Here is a 19,876-nt window from a genome sequence, read left to right as displayed (position 1 = left end):
AAAAAATAGTTGTGAATGAACCCTCTCAGACATTGTCTTAATTTCTCGCTTTAAAATTAGATAAAAGCCCCCCTTATGAATTCAGTGCTTAAAATGTTTAATTCTAATTAATTTTATCAGTGAAAGTTATGTAAATGGTATTTTTCTTTACTATGCATATCCTCCTTGACTTACAATGGACTTATGTCTTGATAAGCTTATCATATGTTGAAAACAGCTCAATGCATTTAGCACATAATCTACTGAATATCATAGCTTAACTCAGACTACCTTAAACATTCTCAGAACACTTACATTAACCCACAGTTGGGCAAAACCATCTAACACAAAGCCTGTTTTATAACGGCTGTACGGGTACAGACTAGTGGTAAGGATACTGGCCGTTCACCCTCATGATCACCTGGCTGACTGAAGCTGTGCCCAGTATCAGGAGAGACTATTTTATCACATATTGCTAATCTGAGGAAAGATCAAAATACAAAATTTCAAACAATTTCCACTGAATGCATATCACTTTCTCACTACTGTAAAGCCAAAAAATCTTAAGTTGAACTATGGTAAGTTGAGGACCATCTGTATTATCATTATTAGTTAATTTAAAACACACAGTCTATTTCATCTCTTACACTTATGCAGATTTTCTGAGAGAAAACAATTTGAACAACATACCAAATTTGTGCAACAGTTATTCAGTAATTTCAAATATGCATTTACCTGAGCTACTTCATCTCTAGAGTTCCATTTAACAGACAGAAGCAATTTGGGTAGAATTTCGGGGATAGTTACACAATAGTGTCTATGTGGAAAAGATAAAACAAAATAAAAAACCATTCTTACATGTTATCCAAAAGACCTAAATGTCTAAATTTTCAACTATGCAATCTCTAAGAAGTTCCAAACATTTAAAAAATTTCTTACCATGACTAGCCTTCCTTAAAATCAAAACAAATATTTAACACTATAGCTGCACATATATATATTTAGAGACAGTTATAAATGGCACGGAAGACAAAAGGAAAATCCAAATGGAGGACAACTACTTAGGAAAAATTATGAACTTATAACATTCTTTACATAGTTTCTATTTTTAATCATGAACCATGCTAAGATCCCACTTCTACTGTGGTCAGTGGACAAAACTTATATTTAAATGGACTTTCTGCAGAAATGCACTGCAACTGTATTTAAATAAACCAGTGTACACATACCAAGCTGTAGAGTAATTTCTTCAAAAGTAAAAATAGGGCATTACATTGTTACTTTCAGGAAGCATAAGGAAAAATGAAAAATGAAAGGAACTCTTAAAAATGGAAAATACCTAGGCCAACTAAATCATAATTAAATGGGTCTAAAACTACAGGTATTTTTTAGGGGGTGGATCTTAAATTTTATTTGAAAACAAAACAAAAAAACCAAATCTAAGAAAAGGTCATGTTAAGGATTTAGAATTTTAAAAAAGCCTTCCACCTGCAAGCTTAGTACCAATGCATCATGATTTTCTAGAAATACTGATCTACATCCATAGTTTAAAAAAGGATAATGCTCATAATAAAAAATCATATAAATTATGCTTTATTTACTCTAATAGGTAATGGCAGAAACATGGCAAGATCAAGCCAAAGTCAGTTCTTTCTTGTGAAATAGGAGAAACAGAGACTCTATCTTAACACCTACCTGTGGCTCCACAGAAAATCTTTCTCTTGCTCAGTGATTTCAGATAGAGGATCTCGTGTACAAATTGCTCGGAGCTGTTCTTTATCATTTTCTCTTAATTCGTTGTCTCTAGCTAGTCTGTTACTCTGTAAAATAAAATAGTATCTTATATAATTTTTTCTTTGTCATATTTCCTAACCCTCTCCCTCGATTTATGAGTGATCTGCAAAAAAAGATTAACTTTCAATAAACTTTACATTGATTATTAACTGTTGAAAAACAGTTTATTGTCATTATAAGACTTTATTTTCAGCGATAGGGGAGAACAAGTTTAAATTCTTTCATAACCCTTGCCTGAATATATCCTTATAATCACTGCAAGGCTTTCCAATTTCAAAAGTAAAAATAAGGGGAAAACAGGAAAACAAACAAATAAACACAACAACCCACTTTAAATTACTGCACGCTGAATTTTGGAAACTAAAATGAAAATACCATAACTTTTGGTATAATTCCAAGATTCTAAGTAATGTATTTATTCCTTTTAAATACAAACATATTAACCACATAATGAATAACTATGAACATATTAACATATGATGAAAAACACATGCCATTTAGGATGGGTTATACTTATTCCTAATGGCTAAAGATGAAAGCAGACATCCATGCTACTTGGTTTTTATTTAAAAAGTCAAAGTGTCAGTCACTCAGTTGTCTGACTCTTTGGATCCTGTGGACTATAGCCTTCCAGGCTCATCTGTCCACAGAATTCCCCAGGCAAGAATACTGGAGTAGGTAGCCATCTTTTTCTCCAGGGAACATTCCTGACCCTGGGATTAAACCCAGGTCTTGTCTCCTGCACTGCAGGCAGATTCTTTTATCATCTGAGCTACCAGGGGAGACCCTGGTTTTTATATATTTAAATATTGTTAATTTATCCAGCAGCATAACAAAATATTACTGGCACATATTCGCTCAACAAATCTTTAATACATGTATTGTGTAACTTGGTCCTATTCTTACTGCTGGGCTCAGAAAATAGTAAAACACCCTGTATTAACAGAGACTCTATTATAGTGGAAAATTAAATGAACAAATAAAGCTATTGGAGAGTCAACACAGACAGATGTTGTGAGTAATGTGACAGAGAAGGACGGGGTGGTTACCTTAGACTGAGTGTTCAGAAATGGCCTCTGAGACCATATTAATTTGTGATCCAAATGCCAAGAAAGAACCATCCACACTAAGACCAGGGAAAAATTACCACAGATGAAGGAAACAGTGAAAAGTGCCCACAGACAGACAGAGTTTGGTGAAGTTCAGTGGCATCTGAAGCCCAGTAGGTGAGGGAGAGGACGGACAGCAGGTCATAGTCACCGCATGTAAAATTTGTAGGTCAGGGTAAAAGGTTTGGGTTTTACTTTTAGTGAAAGTTATGTACAGGATGAATACTGTTATTAATACTTGATTTATCTTTTATAATTTTGTTATTCTGGCTGCTCTGGGATAAGTGGAAGACCAGGTAGGGAGCTACTGTAATAGTCCAGGTAAAAGAATACTTAACCCTCAACTCATCAGAAAAAGTAGTCATTAACATTAATCATTTGGGTTCCAATGGACTCTTAGTTCTTTTACTTATTTTTGTTTTTAATACAAAATAATTTAGAGAATAAAAAATGGTAAACACAATTTAATAGACATCTTAATAAGAATTTAAACACAGTAAAACCAAATTTATAATCCAAAATGGGCAACATATGTTGAAAGCAACAAACTTGCTAATCAACTGTCCTGTGTGAGCCTGAAACATATCCATCTTGTGAATACTGATTCCAGATTTCAAATACATATCTCGTAAGTTCTAGCTTATCATTACTTTTGGTTTTTCTTCTCATACTTGCATTTTCAAAATACAATACTTTTGAAAACTTTGATGACTCATAATTTTGTTGATAACCATCTTCTTTGCTTCATAAGTACAAAACATTTCTATTTTTTATACTTACAGATATCAATCAGAATAATCAATCCAAGGAGTTAAGACTTTTCTACATTATTTTTTTCCTTCCAGTTATTTTTATACACAACTGTCTGTAGCATTTAGCCACTTAAAAAGTATATTTTGGTGCACAACATCATAAAAGATAAAAAGAATACTGGAAAAGATGTGGTGTCCAGGTTTTTAATATTTAAAAAATTTTTTTTGTGGTCCAGGTTCTTACTAAGACATACTGTGTGATAAAGTCATTCCTGCAGAATGACTAACTTGTGTTAGTCATTTTTTGTCCTTGGAGATACATTGTTCACTCACTGTCTCTTGAGTTTGAGAAAATTCATCTAGGATAGTGTCATCTGATGTTTCACTTAATATGATCAATTTTAACATCATCATTTAAGTCTGGAGCCATGGCATTCCACTCCAGTACTCTTGTCTGGAAAATCCCATGGACGGAGGAGCCTGGTAGGCTGCAGTCCATAGGGTTGCTAAAAGTCAGACACGACTGAGCGGCTTCACTTTCACTTTTCAGTTTCATGCATTAGAGAAGGAAATGGCAGCCCACTCCAGTGTTCTTGCCTGGAGAATCTCAGGGACAGAGGAGCCTGGTGGGCTGCCGTCTATGGGGTCGCACAGAGTCAGACACGACTGAAGCGACTTAGCAGCAGCAGCAGCGGTTCTCAGCTGGGGTGATTTTGCCCATCTACCTCCCAGGAACCACTGACGGTGTTGGGACACGTTTTTGGTGGTGGTGGTATTACTGGCATCTAGCGTGTAGAGGCCAGGGATGCTGCTAAACATCCTGTAATGAATAGGACAGCCCCTACAGCAAAGGAATTTTTGGCCCCAAATGTCATCAGTGTTAAGGTTGAGAAACTTTGCTTTAAAGCACTATTATCCATTTCTTTGCATTCATACTCTGATTTAATACTTGTGAAATATTTTTCTCTGTCAAGTTTTCTTCTCTTTGTCACTGTGGGTGGAAAGGGAAAAATTCTAAATTATTAACAGTGTTCAATGAAAGCCTAAAAACTAACAAAACAAAAAACTACAAAGATGGTGTTTGCAGACTTCTTTATACATCTGGAAAGATGATGGAAAACATTGAGCATTTAAATAAGACTGAAGGATGATGTAAAAGTGATGATTTACCTCACTATTGTATCATCCTTCTAGTTGTTCTACCCTTCTATGTTTCCATATTATTAGTCTTTTTTTTTTAGCATAGTTGGAATTAATTAATGAATAATGATTAAATAGTAAAATGTCTTAAGATACAAGAAAATTAAGTATCCCATTGTTGTATCTTAGATTTATGAAAGTTTTCAATAGATCCAATGGTAACTGAAAGACAGAATCAGTTTTATTCTATTACAAAAATAAACAGTTTTTCTTTGAAATAAAAAAAATTATTCTAGGAAGAAAATGTCATAAAAATATCAATCCTAAAAAACAGAACTGCTCAAAAAGGAAACTCAAAAGCTAAAATGGGCTGTGGCAAACTGAGTTCAATGACTAAAATATGAATAAAACAGGAAATAAATGAGTTTTCAAGTATGTAATCTAATTCTGGTAATTCAGTTAATTTATAGGTATAACTAATTAGATAGAGTTATGGACATTTTACAGAAATGCTTAATTTCAAAATTAAGGAATCAAGGTTATTATCCTGTTTATCTAAGTTAGAATGGTTAAGAGTAAAAGACTTAATACTTATTTAACAGTGACACTGGATAACTTATTTAAACTCCTTAAACCTTTTCTTTTCTGGTAAAATAGGAGTTAAAATAGCACCTACCCTCATTGAGACTACTTTTAAGATTAAATGAGGCAATATGTGAAAAGTAATTGGCACGGCATTTATAGTACATAGTTAGCACTTAATACATGTTAAATATATTCAAGGAATTAAACTTACAAAGTAGTGGTTACATTTTTCAAGCAAAAGAATACCTTTTTTAATGTCAAAAAAGCTAATTGTACTTTTAGTAAATGACAGAATTCAGAAATGATTTTAAACTAATTTCTACTTAACAAAACATTTTGTACATAGTTTAGAAAGATACAGGCAGGAAGATTACTATCACTATTATTATTATTATTCCGTTTACAAAAGTTTGGTAAACTCCTTACTGAGAACACAACTATTAATAATAAAGTTAAACTAATAAAGTTTCTAAATATAGGATTGCAGACTGCCCCTGGGTGCCACTATTACTGGGGGTAGGCATGTTTCAGAACCCACATTCATTGAATGGTCTATCTATAATCTTTAATTAGGCCAAAGAAAAAGGTGACAAATTAGGAACCTGGGAAAAGAGACAGCAAAGAACAAAAATACTCTCTTCTCTCAGTACTGACACTTTTGCCTTGAAAAACAAGGGAGAGTTTACGATCCTTGAACCCAGTTACACTGTGGTTCTAAAACTACAGCCAAGATCAGACAAACAGATCAATATTTAAACTCCATTTTATATATACTGTTTTCTAGCATAGACTATGTTGTTATTGTTGTTGTTTAGTTGCTAAGTCATGTCCACCTCCTTTGCAACCCCATGGACTATCGCCCACCAGGCTCCTCTGTCCATGCGATTTCCAAGGCAAGAAAACTGGAGTGAGTTGCCATATCCTTCTCCAGGGATCTTCCCAACCCAGAGATCGAACCTGCATCTCCTGCATTAGCATTTAAGTGCCTTACCACTGAGCAACCAGGGAAGTCCAGCATAGACTACTGTGATATGCTGTTTCCTCTGCTTCCAGGCCCAGTTAACAACACACGTACACCTTGGTTTCAAGTTCAAAGTTATTATCCCAGAGAGGTCTCTCCTGCGCCAAGATACACTATCCTTTCTTCCCAAACAGTTCATTATTCTTGACACACTACTATTTTCCTTCATGGCACTCAGCATAATTTGTAATCTTATATTTCTGCCTTTACCAGTCTCAGGCCTATTTTCACCAGCACACTGAATAAACAGTAGAGGTCTCTTCAGGTCACAACTTTATTACCTGGTACCTGTTGTGTCAAGATCAAGTAGAGATGGAACGAATACATGGAAGAACTGTATAAGAAAGATCTTAATGAACTGGATAACTACAATGGTGTGATCTGTCACCCACAGCTAGACATTCTGGAGTGTGAAGTCAAATGGACCTTATGAAGCACTGTGGTCAATAAAACTAGTGAATGTGATGGCCTTACAAATAGCTGTGAAAAGAAGAGAAGCAAAAGGCAAAGGAGAAAAGGAAAGATACACCCATTTGAATGCAGAGATCCAAAGAATAGCAAGGAGAGATAAGAAAGCTTTCCTCAGTGATCAGTGCAAAGAAATAGAGGAAAACAACAGAACGGGAAAGACTAGAGATCTCTTCAAGAAAATTAGAGATACCAAAGCAACATGTCATGCAAAGATGGGCACAATAAAGGACAGAAATGGTATGGACCTAACAGAAGCAGAAGATATTAAGAAGAGATGGCAAGAATACACAGAAGAACTATACATAAAAGATCCTCACAACCCAGATAATCACGATGGTGTCATCACTCACCTAGAGCCAGACATCCTGGAATGTGAAGTAAGTGGGCCTTAGGAAGCATCACTACAAACAAAGCTAGTGGAGGTGATGGAATTCCAGTTGAGCTATTTCAAGTCCTAAAAGATGATGCTGTGAAAGTGCTGGAGTCAGTATGCCAGCAAATTTGGAAAAGTCATCAGTGGCCACAGGACTGGAAAAGGTCTGTTTTCATTCCAATCCCAAAGAAAGGCAATGCCAAAAATGCTCAAACTACCGCACAATTGCACTCATCTCACATGCTAGTAAAACTAAAAGCTCAAAATTCTCCAAGCCAGGCTTCAACAGTATGTGAACTGTGAACTTCCAGATGTTCAAGCTGGATTTAGAAAAGGCAGAGGAACCAGAGATCAAATTGCCAACATTCGTTGGATCAACAAAAAAGCAAGAGAGTTCCAAAAAACATCTACTTCTGCTTTATTGACTATGCCAAAGCCTTTGACTGTGTGGATAACAATAAACTGTGGAAAATTCTTCAAGAGACGGGAACACCAGACCACCTGACCCGCCTCTTGAGAAATCTGTATGCAGGTCAGGAAGCAATAGAAGAACTGGACATGGAACAACAAAATGGTTCCAATAGGGAAAGGAGTATGTCACCTAGTATATTTTCACCCTTTTTTATTTAACTTATATGCAGAGTACATCAATAGAAACACTGGGCTGGAAGAAGCACAAGCTGGAATCAAGATTGCTGGGAGAAATATCAATAACCTCAGACAAGCAGATGACACCACCCTTATGGCAGAAAGTGAAGAAGAACTAAAGAGCCTCTTCATAAAAGTGAAAGAGGAGAGTGAAAAAGTTGGCTTAAAGCTCAACATTCAGAAAACTAAGATCATGGCATCTGGTCCCATCACTTTATGGCAAATAGATGGGGCAACAATAGAAACAGTGACAGACATTATTTTTGGGGGCTCTAAAATCACTGCAGATGGTGACTGCAGCCATGAAACTAAGATGCTTGCTCCTTGGAAGAAAAGTTATGACAAACTTAGACAGTGTGTTGAAAAGCGGAGACATCACTCTGCCGACAAAGTTCCGTCTAGTCAAGGTTATGGTCTTCCTAGTGGGCGTGTACGGTTGTCAGAGCTGGACCGTAAAGAAGGCAGAGCACCAAAGAATTATGCCTTCAAACTGTGGTGCTGGAAAAGACTCCTGAGAGTCTCTTGGACAGCAAGGTGATCAAATCAGTCAATCTTAAGGAAATCAACCCTGAAAACTCATTGGAAGGATTGATGCTGAAGCTGAAGCTCTAGCATTTTGGTCACCTGATGCAATGCTCCGACTAATTGGAAAAATCCCTGATGATGGGAAAGATTGAGGGCAGAAGAAGAAGAGGGCACCAGAGGATAAGAGAGCTGGACAGCATCACCGATGCAAGGGACTTGAACTTGGTCAAGCTTCAGGAGAAGGTGAGGGACAGGGAGACCTGGCATGCTGCAGTCAAAGAGTTGGACATGGTTAGGTGACTGAACAACAACCTATTGTATAGTAAATATATATGTGTAGTCAGTATTAAATAAAATATTTGTTAAATGAGGCAGGCTAAACTAAGAAGCAGACTGCAGAAAAAATATTAGCATACAGAATTTTATTCTATTGCAATACTGTTCTAGAGCCTGTAATATTGATGCCAGTGTAAATAAAACACATGAAACCTTTTCCATTCAAAGAGTAAAAGCAGGTATGCAAATGCACTGATTATGACTGATACTTAAGGAAAACTCTGTGATTTGCCTTACCAGTCCTGCATGGGAATAACTAAATCCTGCTTCACGGGATACAGACCAATTGGCATGCTCTTCAATCACTGACATATCTGGAAACTTTACCACACTGCTGAACCAGTCAAACTCCAACTCTAAACATGGAGTTTCCTAAGAGATGGAACAAAAGTTATTATACATATTATACTTGACTGTCACACACACAAAAAAGAAAAGAAAATCTAATTTATGATAATAAAAAGCTTACTTTATTTGGATTTGATCCAGTAACACCAATAGGGTTCAGCAAATCTTCTAGTCCATGAGGTACTGGCCAAAGATTCAAAGCCATTTTTCCAGATACTAGAGTATCTGTGTAATCAAACAAGTTTATATTTCCCCAGGCCAATGGACAGTGTTCCTTAAGAAACAGAAAAATGTTCACTATTCTATAGATTAAATTATAAAATGCATTTCAAAATACTTATCTTTGCCAGAAAGGAGAATTCAACAACTGCCTTTTAAACTGTATCTATAACAAGTCACATTAATTTTTTTCCAAGTGTAGTTTCATTTTCCCCATTTGAAAGTACACATATTTTTAAAATTATAAATGGGAAATATGAACCAAAGCAAGCAAGACATATTTACATGTAGTCACTGTGTACATTAAAAGTTTTATCAGTATAAACTGAGGACATATTCATCATAAAATAAATTCTGGAAGCTCTACTAAGTTATTCTTCTTTAAACAAATATATTATTTTTAAATGTTTGATTTACTAATTTTTAAGTAAGGGAAAAAAATACCCATTTCTTGAAAAATTCAATCAGCAGTATATTCAGGGGTTTTTAGGAGTGAATATTACTATTCTTTCTGATACTTTACCTCTTTAGCACCCTTTCGGCCTTTAACAGAACAAATGGAAAGGCAAAGTCGAGCAGCACGAGGAAGATCAGGAATGTATATATCATAATTCAGCCATTCATTCCACCTGTGAAACATTTTAAAGAAAAAAAGAATTTACCAAAAAAGACTTTATCCAGACTATATAAATGATTCCTATAAATCACTAAGAGAAAGATAAATCAAATGAAAACCAGGTCAGAGACTGACTGGAACAGAAACTTTACAAGATCAAATCTAAATGGCTAATAGACATGAAAGAGTAGTCAATATCATCTGTCATCCAGAAAATGCAAAAATAAAAAGATAACACTATAAAAGAAATGGCTAAAATGATAAAGACTGATGATACTAAGGGGTGGTAAAGAGATGCATTAACAGGAAATCTCATACATGCTAGGGGAGGTGTAATTTGTACAACCAATTTGGAAACCATAATCTACTAAAACTGATCCACAACTTGGCTCCATTTCTAGGTATATGCAATCCTGAACAGATTTTCATTAATTATGATCAATTCAGAAGGTTTTCTGAACAGAATGTATGCAATCCTGAACAGAATGCTAACAGAATTACATACAGTATCTCCAAACTTCAAAGTAAATAGATAAATGGTAGTATGGTCATATAATGGCATACTGTATATCAATGGAAATGAACACTAGTTATTTACAAATAGATGAAATCTTATAAACATAATATTGACTGTAAGAAGCTAGGAACAGAAGAGTATCAAATCCTTGAGTCCATTTATATAAAATTTAGAAACAACCGAAACTAATAGCATTAGAACAGCTACCGTTGGGGAGGAGAGAAGATTAATGGATTGGGAAAGGAGTATGAGGAGGGGTTTTCGGAATGCCTGTAAATGTCCTAATTCTTGACCAGCATAGTGGTTATATAGGTGGTTATACAGGTATTCATTTTGCGATAATTCACTGAACTATACAATCATGATTTGTATAATTTTATGCATTTGTGCTGTACTTTGGTAAAAATAAAAAACAAATTCACTTATAGAAGATGGAATAGAAAAAGGAAACTAAAGATAAAATTAATTTCCTATTATGATTAAAATTATATTTAATTACTCTTATGTAAGATGTAGTTTCACTCAGAAGAGCCTGTTGATTTAAATAAGTCAGTAGATAAATAAAATAAAAGATACATAAGGAGAAAGTATTCAAATTTCAGAGTAACTACTTCACAGGAAGTAATAAAATGACATAATGAGAGGGAAAAAGTTACTACAAAAAGTGATAAAAATTATTCAAATTTTCCTAAGTTCTCTTTAACTTATTGGTTGTTACATGTGAAATTATGTCTATATTTGGTATACATACTTAAAAAGAACCAAATACAATAAGTAATTCTTTTTTTTTTTTAATTAAAAAACATAGTAATGGCTAAGAATATGAACTTAGGAGTCAGACTGTCTGTAGTAAAATCTTGTTTCTACTATTTTACTAAATGTGTAACCCTTGCTTTGTCTGTTTTCTCATCTGTGAAATGGGACTAATAACAGCACCAACTCTCATACAGTTGTGAAAATTAAATGAGATAACATACATAAAGAAATTAAAACAGTAACTAGTCCATATTAAAAGCTCAAGTGTCCATTTATACAGAGAAGACTTACATTTAAAGTGGGGAAACTCAGCTAGAAGGAAATCTAAAGGGAAAGCAAACAACAAATGCAGGGAAAAGAAATACTGTAAGCTTTGTTAAGTTCATAGTAATTCAAGAAAAATTAGATGGTGTATCTCAAATGTACCTAGTACTTTTTACCACATTGAAACCTTCTGAATTGATCACAATTAATGAAAAATTTTCTACACACTTTTTAAGAGAGCTATGTCTTATTAATGCATTATAGTTGTTCAGTACTGTGCTAACCAACTAAAGCGTGTTCTTTTCTTCTTTTAAAGTCCACAAAACACACACACACAAACACGTACAACCCAATTAAGTTCTTTAGTTTTAAGCAATGGTTTTATATATATATTCCAAATTTATTCTGATTTTGGGAGATAACTGGTAACATTTATATGGAAATCATAAAGTATCTAATTTATTTAGCATATAGAAAGCACAGATTTGGAAAAATCACTTAATCTCAGTAAGAATTTTTTTTTCTTTCTTTTTTTTTTTTAAGAATTTTTAAGATTCTTTCTAATAACTTCATATACTTCTATCTCTGATTTTTAAGTACAGAAAAGCTTAAAAATTTACTTAAGTCTTTTTACTACTTCCATAGGGATTTTACCTTACAGATATTCTTAATGAAATGATAATGAAACAGAAATCCTTTTTAAATAGTTACTTTAATATATTACATTTTGACATTTTGATCTTATATCATTAAATAACTAGGATAAATCTATCTAACATTATTTTGGGGTCTTTCCTTAGGCTTGTTGAACCCCTTAGGATGTTGGTCTTATAGTTTTCACCAAAATTTGGAAATTTCTGGCTATTATTTCCTCAAATATTGTTTTTATGCTCCTTGCAAAAGCACCCACTTAACCTGTGACAGATATGCTCTAAGAATGGGAAACAAAACTTTTGCTGGTCTAACAAAAATTGTAAATGATTCTGGTGTTGTTTATTGCTGCAGCGTTAACTTCTAACCTGAATGATGTGCTTTCTGACCTACAGTGGTTCAGGTAGGATGGCAATTATATTCCTTCCTCCTGGTCGAGAAGGCTACCACCTCCCTGAACTTTACCTATGGTCTAGAAGGGTGGCACCTGTGGCACTTACATTACAAGACCAGGACTTTTTCCTGACTTTTCTAGAACCCAGTCTGAATTCACTGTAAAACTTACTTCTGGAAGATCCGTTAGTTAGCTCTACTACTAGTCTAAAAAGTCTGCTTTAACATTTAAAACCAATTTGAGTTCTCTTAAGATACTACCATCTTCATCAGGAATAAACTCTTATTCCCAAATGATTCTATAAAGAAAGGCAAAGAAATGGCAAGATGGAAAGTTACTGAATTATACTACCTTTTTTATTTCTTCATTTTATCTAGACAGTAATCATTTTTAAACATTTCCAGTAACTCCCCCTCCCACGAAGAAATTGGTTTGTTCCCAAAGATTCTTTACTTGAATGTCATAAACATGTATTCTTGGGACTGTTGTAAAGGAAACTGCCTCAGAGTAGTACAGCTCTGAAGTTATTTGCCAACTCTCACTTCTTAATGGAAATGGAGTTTAAAAAGGAATAAAATGCAAGGTTTTTAGATCTACTGTAAGGAATCATCAGCACAAAACTATAACCACATTCTGTTTTCTCCTTGATACAACGAAAGAGAGAATCAGAAAAACTGTTCCAATAACATTTTAGAGAAAATAAATAAAGTGATCCCGGAATGAGGATACTTATTTTATGGGATGTCCTTATGTTCTATATTAAATGTCTGGGAATTATATATGACTTGCATAAAACTAATAATGTAAAATATGCTACTTTTATTTATTATACTGTTAAACACTAATATGACTTTTGAAAATATAAATTCATATACTTCCTTACCTGGGATTGGAACAAGGTACTCTTTGAGTGTTCACATTATCGCATAAGGGTTCTCCTCCATGATAGATACCTGTTCGAACATAAATCTAAGGGAAAAAAAAGTTATGTGTATACACAAACATATATGCATGCACACAAACATACTAGACAAGGCCAGTATTAAACATTATCAAAACAATTTACCTGACATGAATGAGAGAATCAACTAAAAGTTTTTGTTCAGATGTAGCTTTTCTGGTCTCTTTTTCTTCCCATATATAGTAAATTAATAAATGATGTAGATTTTTCACCAACAGGCTGCTGCCTTCAACATAGGCCCACAATCCCTTTTTAGGCCAGTTTTGTAGTTCAGTTTTACAAATTTCAGAACGATAAATTGGTACATATACTAAATATTAGTACTCTTGGCAGTTAAAGCAGCACTTCATAGAGAAATTATTAATATTTCTACAATGAAACATATGGATATTTACACTAAGTGGGATAAATAAAGACTATAAAAAACCTTGCTTCAGATTAGGTCAGGTTTTCCTGCCAAATGAATTCTATAAAAGTTTGGTTTTAAGAGTTTAGAATTATGGATATTAGAATTATTAGAATTACAGAGAAGGACTATAAACTGAGGTAGATGTTTTCTAGCCAACTGAAAACATACTGCAGGTCAACAGATTATGATATAGTTCAATAAAAAAGATTTATATAAAATAATTTATATCAATTATAAACAGCAACACCTGACCTTACCTTGTCAATGTCTCGAATATTTACATTCACATAGGTTGCACAAAGAATTTTTATTCTGAGTGCACTATTTATAACCCAAAGGGATTTTGTAGATGTTTCTCCATTCATATATGGCGTAGCTGTGGAGATGCGTCTGGAATATGATGGCATTGTAAAACAGTCCATTGGCAGTTGAGAGTAGAGGCTTTCTTTAGCCATCAGCATCAAATTGGGCATCCTCCCAAGCATTATACAGCTTCTTATATACTGTAAGAGATTAAGGTGGGAGGGGAGAAGCCATTTCTTGTAAGGTTTTCATTTTAAAAGCAAAATGCAAGAGTATTACGAGAGAATTTACATACTAATCTGCAAAGGTGATTAAACAAATCAAACATTATAGATTTTTTTTTAGCAGTTGCTATATTTACTAACATTTGGGAGTTAGGTTATAGCACAGATAAGCCAAGCACCTCCTGGCATAGAAACTGTATAAAAGAAAAGAAAATCAAGGTCAGCTTTTGAGACTATAGTTCTACCTTCAACTGGAAAAAAAAAAGAAAGAAGAAAGAATTAAAAATAAGGATCAGGACATACTCATTATGAAAACACTGTACTTGTTAAAGGAAAAAGCAAGATATTTAGAAAGCCTATGTCATTCAACATATTAAGTCATACTGATGTAAAATCCAAGAGCTGCTGTCCACTTGTTCTTTCGCCCCAATACTTCTTGAGAAACATTTCTTAAAAAAAAATCACACACACACAAAGAGAGGAGACTAATAATTATGAAATATGTTCTTAAAAATATTAAAATGCATTGGTTTGAACTTTAAGATGATAATCAGGATAGAGATTTTTAATATAAATGCTACTGTACACCCCTAATCGCTCAGTGGGTGAAGAATTTGCCTGCCAATGCAGGAGACACAGGTTTGATCCCCAGGTCTGGAAGATCCCCTGGAGAAGGAAATGAAAACTCACTCCAGTATTCTTGCCTGGGAAATTCCATGGACAGAGGAGCCTGGGGGTGGGGGGTCACAGTCCATGGGGTCACACAGAGTTGGACACAACTGAGCGACTAAGCCCATATACACATAGCACTGCTGTACACATATTACAAAAATCTGTTTTCTTACCCATAAGCCCTAGTAGAATGGAAGCAAACTAAAAGCCAAGACCATGTCTTACTCGGTAAATCAGTATTTGACATATACTTGGTACAAATATGGTTGCTTCTTATAGGTATTTGTTTAATGAATAGAAAAACAGAATAGAGAAGTATTAACAGTACATCTTAATTAACTGTAGATCATGGATTTTGAAATGTTTAATTCCTTCTGGTGCCACTGTTTGCAAAGGGACGAAAATCATCAAATGCCCCATATTTGGGTGTTAGTATAACTGCCAATTTTTTTTTTTTTGACAAAGAACATTTACTTTATTGCTAACACTGCCTATTCAAATACAACAAGCCCTTTTTTGAAAAGTATGGCACATGAAAAGCCTTTTGGGCAAGTTTCAATTTATTTAAAATTCCTATTGGCTATAAAAGTATTTCCACTATAGAACTGGAGCTATCCAGAAAAAAGCACATAATGCATTTTTTGTAAAACATCTGAAACATTATTATATCTTACCTCATGGCACAATTAAATCGTCACCAAATCAAATGTTTGTATCTGAATAATGACATAACTATTGTTACAACTGTAAACTGTTACTAAGCTTACCCATTTACATGTAGTCAGGTCCCCAAATATTAATTATATAAAATATAAAAGAACAGCATTGGTCCTCTCAAATTTGTCTCTCAAATTAAATATAGTGTAAAAAAATAAACTTATTAATGCTATTTATTAATACTAATTATTTAGTTTGGGGACTTCCCTGGCAGTTGAGTAATTAGGACTTGGCGTTTCACTGCCAAAACCAGGGCTCAATCTCTGGTCAAGAAACTAAGGTTCTAGAAGCCAAGCAGTGTGGCCAAAAAAAACTAAATTTTCAAAAACTACATCCTAAATACAGATATCAGCTCCCAATGTTATTACCTTTTAAATTTAAAAGTAATATCTTTAAAACTTGTTACTCACCTTATACTGACTCAGAGGATATTTTTCTAGGAAGTATTCATCACATCCACACACTTTTAAAATATACTTGCCCTGATATTCTAAAACACAGAGTTTTAGTTGTTCAGATGATAGCAACATACTTCGAGTTTTTTTCCTGATTGCTTCAGCAATTACTTGTTCTGGCACACAGTCATGGTTGATTTTCAGAGTATACTTCTGTTTGTCATTATTTGGAGAAACTATTACCCAAATCACCACTATTATTTGCCCTATAATAGAAAAATAATATTAGATGCAGTCACCACATATATTTCATTTTTCAAGAGAGAAGTTTCAAAAAGTATGCAGTACCATTACTCTAACCACAAACAGAAACGACTTATAATCAACCCTAATTAAATACAGGTAAATGTCAGGTAGAAAGAGCAAATCTTCAAATCCGATAGGGCTGACAAACCATGCCCCAACCTCGTGTTTTAAGGCAAGCATACAAAACTGCGACTACTGTGTGCTGCAAGTATCTGAGACTAAGCTAATTTCTATTCTGAACTGCATGACATACTTCACAGATACAATCCCTGTGAAGAGTGACTCATGATGGCATCAAAAGTTCAACAGTACTCTAAGTACAACTGTGTCTCGTAACTATGGGAAAGAACCATGGAGACTTAAAGAAAGATGCTGAATCAGAATGAGAGAAAAGATGGGGGAGGGATGGGGAAGAAAATAAATTTTCTATTTTTTTCCTTTTAAGATTAATGAAGTGTAAAGCTAGGGGACCAAGAAAAAGAAGATGAAAATGAAAAGATTAAAACTATGTTGGAGTGGCCAAGGTATACACAGTAAAATTCTTTCAGATTTTCTGTTGGAAAATTTTCATAAAGAGTATTAGGAAAAAATGAAAAGATCATTCCATTTTAAAAACCATGCTAAGGTAGAAATGAATTTTAATGAAGATCTTATGTTATATAATCATTAAACTACTTTGAATAATATGGCTGAAACAGTAGTAAGATGCCTTAATTTATTCTACTGACAGAATACTATGTTTAATGAGTAAACCTATTCTATAAGTTTCCATTAAAAACTTCACTTTGTTACCTTGAAACACACAAATATTTATCTGATAAAATGATATTTTCATTTCTAAAATAATGCAGTTTAATACTCTCATATTCACTTAATTCTAGAAACTGATATACTGTCAATAGTCAAGTCATTATTATCACTCATTATGATCAGAGTTAAACACTGCATCTTACATTTACTTTTTCTTTGTATATAGTAAGAATGTGTTAACCTTCTCCATAATTTCATAAAATATTTCTATTTATAGTTGTTTTTATTTGTAAAAATATAATTAGCTGTAATTCTGTTAACAGTGAATTTGAAATTCAATGTTTTCTTTTCAGTTTTATTCTAAGATAAACAATTCACCAAGGGATCAGCACCACATGCACACATTCATTCACTCAATCAATACTAATTGCATACAAGTTGTGTACGTGGTGGTCAATTATATCAGTCAGTTTAAGCAGTCCCTGTCTTCAAGAAACTTATCATTTAGCTAAGGCAAAAAGACTGTATAATGATATAGGTACAGACAGAAGTTTTCATTACAGTGGCCACTTATAGTAGATAAATAATTTTCTTACCTTTATCCAATTTATTATATATGTGCTTTGGCAGTTCTGGTGAAGATTCTACATTTGGAGGATAAACATACATTGCTCTACTATGAGGTGAATTAAGATCCCTAAGATCCACAGCTTCTTTACAAACATTGAGAATATTTCTTCGGAAGTCCTGTACTTCTGGATCTTTAACCATATCGAATTCACACACTGGCATGCCGATAGCAAAACCTTAAAGGATATAACATTCTGTTAAACACACAGTAAGACCATGCTTGTTATAAACAAGGAATTTGGTAGCTATAGATGATCACAATAAAGAATTTTCTGTGTTAATAAAATTTTTGATGAATACATATAGTAAGAATTGACAAAATCTCAAATATGTTTAATATATAAAATATGATATGCTCAGTAATTTGGAGCAAAAGTAGCAAAAATTATTCATTATCAATTATTTTTTAGAAAACAAAACTGGGATATAAAAAATATAAATCATCCCTCATTCCTTCATATGATACTTCTTAAAGAAAACTTTACAGAATAATACCAAGGTGTTAAAAATAGTCCCTTAGCCTAACAGTCAAAAAATACTTTTGAATTATAATGATTTTTATTTTGAAATCTATTTAACCAGTTCAGACAAAATATTGTATTAATGAGAAAACAGTGAAGCTTCATAGTTATTTGCATTTAGAGGGGGATGACAATGCCATTTCAAAATTTTATCATACCAATTTCTCGATTGAGGATCTTTTCTTCACGGTTGCCTACTGGTTCAATTACTTTTAAAAAGGGTTGAAAAAGCCGAAGGTCACAAAGTCGTCTTGTTTCATCAAAAAATTCTTCCCTTTCTGCTTCTTGGGTAACACTTACGAAAATGTAAGAAGATTCATCTTGAAGAAGTTGATGGAGAGGGTATTTTCTTGCTTCTTTAAATAGTTCATGCTTTATAGTTATTAACGTAGCCTCACGGAGGCATTCTAAAGTCACTATCATCCCATTTGGTAATAAACATTCTACTAGGATTCTTGGGGGCATCAAGTGGATGCCCCACAGTTCACCTGATGATGGTCTTGGAGGCATTGTTCTGATCCGTTACAAGTTTTACATATAAAAGTACTTTAAGGAATTAGATGTGTGGCTGTCCCAAAGCAGAAATCTAAATCAAAGAAAGAAAAAGTATGTTAAAGGAGGAACCATCAAAGAATACACTTATGGCATTACTAAATGTAAAATTTCATTTTCTGTAGTTTGAAATGATTAGAGTAAGTAATTATAGTTCATCTTAGATTACTGTTCCTAATTAAGCTAAAAGATGGCTTCCCTGGTAGCCCAGACAGTAAAGAATCTGCCTGCAATGCAGGAGAGACCTGGGTTTGATCCCTGGTTTGGGAAGATGGAGGAGGACATGGAAACCCACTCCAGTGTTCTTGCCTGGAGAATCCCCATAGGCAGAAGAGCCTGGTGGGCTACAGACCATGGGATCGCAAAGAGTCAGAAACAACTGAGCGACTAAGCACAGGCTAAAAGAATTGATTCCAAACCAGAAATTAGAAAAAAACAATTACTTGCATTTAATCACCTTTAATAAATTCATTCAACAAAAAATTCTTATTTGAATGGATTTTTAAGGTCAGATCTTAACAAGACAGAGCTGGAGCTATGGAGAGAATAAATAGTAAGCTGCAACTGAAATCAAAATTCCCATTATATACCATTCTTTTCTGTTTTACGTTAACAACAGAATTTGGTTTGGAAAGGACCTTTTAGACCATGGTTCCACTGTTCTTAAAGATGAGTAAAGTAAAGGCTTTTAGGTAAGAATAATGAAATGGCAACCCACTCCGGCATTCTTGCCTGGAAAATCCCATGGACAGAGGAGCCGGGCAGGCTACAGTCCAAGGGGTTGCAAGAGTCGGACATGACTTAGCAACTAAACCAGCACCAGTGGTTTTATTTTAAAGATGAGTAAAGTAAAGGCTAGAGAAGTCAAATCCTTTTCCTTTCACACTACTACCTCTACTCTGTGGTAACTAGAATTTACACAGTTTAGTATTTTTTTC

The 19,876-nt window shown here is 34.0% G+C and overlaps 1 protein-coding gene across 1 annotated transcript in view; it reads right to left on the bottom strand.

Moving 5' to 3' along the window:
• PIK3CA (phosphatidylinositol-4,5-bisphosphate 3-kinase catalytic subunit alpha) overlaps window positions 1-19,876 on the bottom strand; it is an 87,181-nt gene that overhangs the window by 18,177 nt on the left and 49,128 nt on the right. Inside the window, exons 2-11 of the mRNA XM_061166621.1 lie at window positions 18,545-18,972; window positions 17,832-18,041; window positions 16,195-16,445; window positions 14,126-14,371; window positions 13,382-13,467; window positions 9,824-9,929; window positions 9,203-9,355; window positions 8,971-9,105; window positions 1,675-1,799; window positions 715-796 (exon numbers count right to left, since the gene is read on the bottom strand). Of these exons, the coding sequence (XP_061022604.1) occupies window positions 715-796; window positions 1,675-1,799; window positions 8,971-9,105; window positions 9,203-9,355; window positions 9,824-9,929; window positions 13,382-13,467; window positions 14,126-14,371; window positions 16,195-16,445; window positions 17,832-18,041; window positions 18,545-18,896 (1,746 nt within the window). The 5' untranslated portion in view covers window positions 18,897-18,972. The remainder of the gene's footprint in view (window positions 1-714; window positions 797-1,674; window positions 1,800-8,970; window positions 9,106-9,202; window positions 9,356-9,823; window positions 9,930-13,381; window positions 13,468-14,125; window positions 14,372-16,194; window positions 16,446-17,831; window positions 18,042-18,544; window positions 18,973-19,876) is intronic.

The sequence above is a fragment of the Dama dama genome, chromosome 19 (genome assembly GCF_033118175.1).
Source record: "Dama dama isolate Ldn47 chromosome 19, ASM3311817v1, whole genome shotgun sequence".
Classification (NCBI taxonomy): domain Eukaryota; kingdom Metazoa; phylum Chordata; class Mammalia; order Artiodactyla; family Cervidae; genus Dama; species Dama dama.
This window is presented reverse-complemented; position numbering and strand designations above follow the sequence as displayed.